The sequence below is a fragment of the Nicotiana tabacum genome, chromosome 22, assembly GCF_000715075.1.
Source record: "Nicotiana tabacum cultivar K326 chromosome 22, ASM71507v2, whole genome shotgun sequence".
NCBI lineage: Eukaryota > Viridiplantae > Streptophyta > Magnoliopsida > Solanales > Solanaceae > Nicotiana > Nicotiana tabacum.
Window position 1 is genome coordinate 44219457 of NC_134101.1, and position 4707 is coordinate 44224163.

The 4707-nt window shown below is 32.4% G+C and overlaps 1 protein-coding gene across 2 annotated transcripts; it reads right to left on the bottom strand.

Moving 5' to 3' along the window:
- Positions 1-3161: 3161 nt before the first annotated feature.
- LOC107772475 (uncharacterized) lies at positions 3162-4462 on the bottom strand. Of its 2 annotated transcripts, none has more exons than XM_016591982.2 (3): positions 4214-4462; positions 3902-4094; positions 3162-3671 (listed from the first exon to the last, which is right to left on the bottom strand). In XM_016591982.2, the coding sequence occupies exons 1-3, from the start codon at positions 4388-4390 to the stop codon at positions 3355-3357; spliced, it is 687 nt and encodes a 228-aa protein (XP_016447468.1). In that variant the 5' UTR covers positions 4391-4462; the 3' UTR covers positions 3162-3354. The 2 variants fall into 2 exon arrangements, with proteins under 2 accessions (XP_016447468.1, XP_016447467.1); XM_016591981.2 differs by having other exon boundaries at positions 3162-3686.
- Between the last annotated feature and the right edge of the window lie 245 nt (positions 4463-4707).

Sequence of the window (4707 nt, forward strand, 5' to 3'; positions counted from 1 at the left end):
ATACTCCCTCCGGTTCACTTTAATTGATTTTTTTAGTTGTTTTCACACATATAAAGGAATTCACTTTTTAGCATTAATTAATAATAAAATTGAACATATTATTCTTAATTTATTCCTTGAAAATACAATAAATATTTTTAGGCTCTTTACTCCAAGGGCAATTTTGAGAAAAATGTTAGTTCATTTTTTATATCTGAAAAAACTAAATATTGTAGACCACAAAAAAATCGAAAAATCAATTAAAGTAGACCGAAGAGGGTAGGAAATTAAACTCTGGAGTAAAGTATTATAACTAAGTGAGTCATGAGGGGAAATAACATTTGTAGAAATTACCATAATGACAAAAGAGATAAAGTTTATGTTTAGTTTAGACATTGGAAAAGAAGAAGAAGAAAAGGGAAGTCGTCATCTCAATTGCTTCGTGGAGTTAACAAGTTTTTTTTTTTTTTTGAATTGGGGGTTTGTTAGATGTTACTCCCTCGGTCTAATATTTGGCATGTTTCTCTTTTACATATATCTTAAAAAATATGAAATAAAAAAGAATTTTTACTATTTTACTTTTATTTGTGCTAAGATATAATTTTTCGTCATTTAATACTTACTTATAATTAATGTATTTGTAGTATTCAAGAACAATTAATATTAAGGATAGAATTTAAAAAAATAATTAATTTACTTCTGAACTTTTAAAATGATAAATAATTTGAGATAATTATTTTTAAAAATCATAACTAATAATTTGAGACGGATGGAGTGCTTTTATTAATATGCTTGAATCTCAAACAGGAAAATCGCTAACCCTAACTTACACATTAATTACAAGTGTTGAAATTGGACAAAATGGCTTTATAGATTGGGAATCTTTTCTTTATCTTATTGTTTAATTATGACTTGTAAGCCAAGTAATCCTTTCTTTCCCTCTCTCTTATCCTTTGTAATATTGGTGGACGCATTAATTAATTAGTGTTATTACTAAATAAATAATATTTATTTCCATATTTTCAGGAAATGTACAAATCATCCGGATTCCCATTCAGTGGAAAATATTTATATGGTATAAGAATATTATATTACTGGCTAATAAGAAGTGAAGTTCCACGAAAGGCATTATCGATCTAAGCTAGCTAGTAATATAATTTCCTCAGTACAAAGTGTATAAGCAATATGCCAATATCCCTAAGCCAAAGGCATTCTCGATCTGAGGCTCAAAGCTAGTATTATTTGGTGCCCACCTATAACAAGGACGACAAAATAATAGAGAAAAAGGAGGTGTCGGAAATAAAACAGTAAATAACAACCCAGTGGAATCCCATAAGTGGGGTCTGAGGAGGGTAGTATGTACGCATACCTTACCCCTACCTATGAAGGTAGAGACGTTGTTTCCGAAAGACCCTCGGCTCAAGAACTTAAAAAGAATAGAGCAATAGTGAAACATTAGCAACAACAATGTAATAAGACAGTGTAAGCAAATAATACAACGAATAATGACAGAGATCCAAGAAAATGAAACAACAAGAATAGTGTCAATCTCACTGCTAATACTGACATACCGTATATAAACAAAGGACTAGGAATAGGAAGGTCCTCGACTAGTACAACTACTACTAGTAAGACAAGGCAAACTCTAGACTGTCCATCAACCCACCGCCCTAATTTTAGACCTCCACACCTTTCTATCGAGGGTCATGTCCTCGGTAAGCTGGAACAGAGTCATGTCCTGCCTAATCACCTCACCCCAGTTCTTCTTAGGCCTCCCTCTACCCCTCCTCTGATTCGCCACTGGCAACCTCCCGCACCTCCTAATCGGGGCATCAACGTCTCTACTTTTCATATGGCCAAACCATCTCAGCCTCGATTCCCTCAACTTCTCTTCCACAGGGGCCACACCCACTTTGTCTCTAATATATTCATTCCTAATCTTATCTTTTTTTGTATACTCATACATCCATCGCAACATCTTCATTTCTGCTACTTTCATCTTCTAGACATGCATTTCCTGACTGGCCAACACTCGGCTCCATACAACATGACCGGTCTAACTACTGCTTTGTAGAACTTACCTTTAACACATTCCTGTCACACAAAATAGCAGAAGCAAGCCTCCATTTCAACCACCATGCTCCTGTACGGTGTGTGACATCCTCGTCGATCATCCTGTTACTCTGTATAATCGACCCAAGATATATATTTAAAACTATCTCTCGTGAGGATAACTTGGGTATCAAGCTTCGCGTTCACTTCTGGTTCATGCGTCCCAATATTGAACTTACACTTCACATATTCTGTTTTTGTCCTGCTCAACTGAAAGCCTAAAAAATAGTAAATGCTTACGCAAAATTGAGGTCCGAAAATTATACATTAGAAATATTCCCTCAAAGAGCTAATTCAATTCTCAATCTTGAATTATGATAGTTTAAGGCTTTCCTTTGATAGTATAAATGTCGTCATTAAATATGTAAAATGTTAAGTAGTCCAATTAGGCTTACTATTAGAAAGAATTCTTATTTATCAGTTCAATTAATCCTAGTTCAATATTTAAGAAAAATTGTTAGGATCGAAATAATTAGGTGTTATGCGGAAGATAGTAAAACAAACATTGAATGACGATAAATCAAACAACAAAAGAGAAATATACCATAAGAGACACAAATATTTAATGTTGTTCGGTCAATTGACTTACATCAACTGGCAGAAATGAACAATCCACTATATATATCGAGAGAACAACCTTACAAAGAATCAAACACAAGTGACAGGATAATACTTGTCTCATAAATTCTTCCCCTAAACAAGACTCTTAAACCCCTTTTGGCTACATTATGAATGCATGTCACTAAATGAGAAGGAAAGATTTTCGATTTATAAAAGTTCAAAACTTTTTTCTACAAGAGAAAAGGACTAGCCAAATATAAAAGAATTATATTTTTTTTTTCGTAAAAGATAAAAATAATAATAATAATAAATATGTTGTCCTTTCTCCGGGGAACACAATAACCAAATATGATTTAAAAAAAAATCTAACACACACCTAACAAAAATTACAATTAAAAAAATTTATTTGCTTACCGAAATTTTGTTAGAAAGGAGGAACAAAATCGACATAGAATTATATACTCATGACAAAAAAATTTGAAATACCAAACATAAAATCAAAAGACCATTAATAATTAGATTATAATTAGTGCATCAACAAAATTCTCCAAGCACTTCTAATGCTCATAACAAGCCAGGAGCAAAATACACTTTTGACAATATACAAAATATAAACTATATAGTACGTAACATAAAGAAGAAAAAAGAAAAGAAAAACTTAATTTCTACCATTAGTCTCTTTCTAAATATTTAGACCTTAAATCATATGCAGACAAACAAAGCGATTTTCTTGCAATTATGAGAGAGCCATTTGGAGTGCATATAGCTAGCTTTTCTCCAAGGAGGAACATGAAGACCTTTCTCCTTAAGGGACTGTTTGGCAGCAGCACAAAGCAAAGATATAATGTCATTGAGTTTCTCCTCAGTACCAACAAATATTGAAGGAAGAGAATTTGAAAGATCTTGGTAGGCTTGTGTAGGCCTAGCCAACTCAAACTGTGACCTAAAATCTATATCCACTATTAGTCTCACTGATCCATTGCTTTCCTTCATCATCACATCTATGTATTCATAATCACCTGTAAATGTAAATGCTTCAACACCCACAAAGCCAAAAAACAAAAATCAGCAAAAAAGAAAAGGGGTTACATAACTAGGCGTTTGGACTTTGGACAATATATATGTGGCTAAAGTTGCAAAAAAGAAGTATTTGAAGTTAAAATTGAAAAAAAGTAAGTTAAAGTTCAAATCGTGTGTGGACATAAATTTTACTTGAAAAATATTTTTGCAATTTGACGAGTAAACATACCTGAAGGACGACCAAAAGTGGTGATCCAAGAAGTTTTACAAAGAGAAGCTTCATAATGATCCATTCTTAATCTATTGACAATCCATTGTCTTAACTCTTTAGGCTTCATATTATTATTAACCATGTTTCTCCAGTAAAACAAGATTTTCCCAAGAATCTCTGTTTCAGCATCTGTAACATTCTCAAGAATATCCTACCAATAAAACCCAAAAAAGAAAGAAAAAAATAAATTTGGGATAAAGATGAAGAGAAGAAGTCAACATTAGAAAAGGTGGAAAAGAAGACTTAAAATTGATAATAAGGAAATAGTACCTGTAAGGAAAGATAAGTAGTAGGATTATGATCAACAAGTTCATCAACTTGTAAAGTTTCAAAATGATCCAATTCTATAAAATCTCTGACCATTTGGGACAGCTTATCTTCTTCCAGATCAGAAATACCAATCAATATTTCTTTCTCTTTGCTGTTGCTTCTCATGTTGAGTTGCATATACTGAAGAAAAGATGGTGACCTGAAACTTTGTTTTTTTCCCTTTACACTTCAAAGTTGAGAGGGGAGATAACTATATGAGGTTTCTATGTTTGGTTAGAAGCGCAGCTTATTGTGTATTTATATTTCATAAAATAGGAAATCTTAAGGATTTTTTAATTGCTTTGGGATACGATTTTTTTTATGTCATCAACAGAATATACAGTCCACATCATCTACTCATCAGATAATGTTGGCAATTATAGGAGATTAGTATAGATTCAAAGGTAGCTTTAGGTCATTTCCTCTCTTTTTCTTAGCTTGACTTTTTAGAGTCG

Bases quoted from the DNA above. Each gene is read 5' to 3' on its own strand.
- LOC107772475 (XM_016591981.2), bottom strand. From the start codon at position 4,390: ATGCAACTCAACATGAGAAGCAACAGCAAAGAGAAAGAAATATTGATT. The intron at 4,095-4,213 runs GTACTATTTCCT...TTTTATTGGTAG, and splicing joins CTACTTATCTTTCCTTACAG to GATATTCTTGAGAATGTTAC. The intron at 3,687-3,901 runs GTATGTTTACTC...TGGGTGTTGAAG, and splicing joins CACTTTTGGTCGTCCTTCAG to CATTTACATTTACAGGTGAT.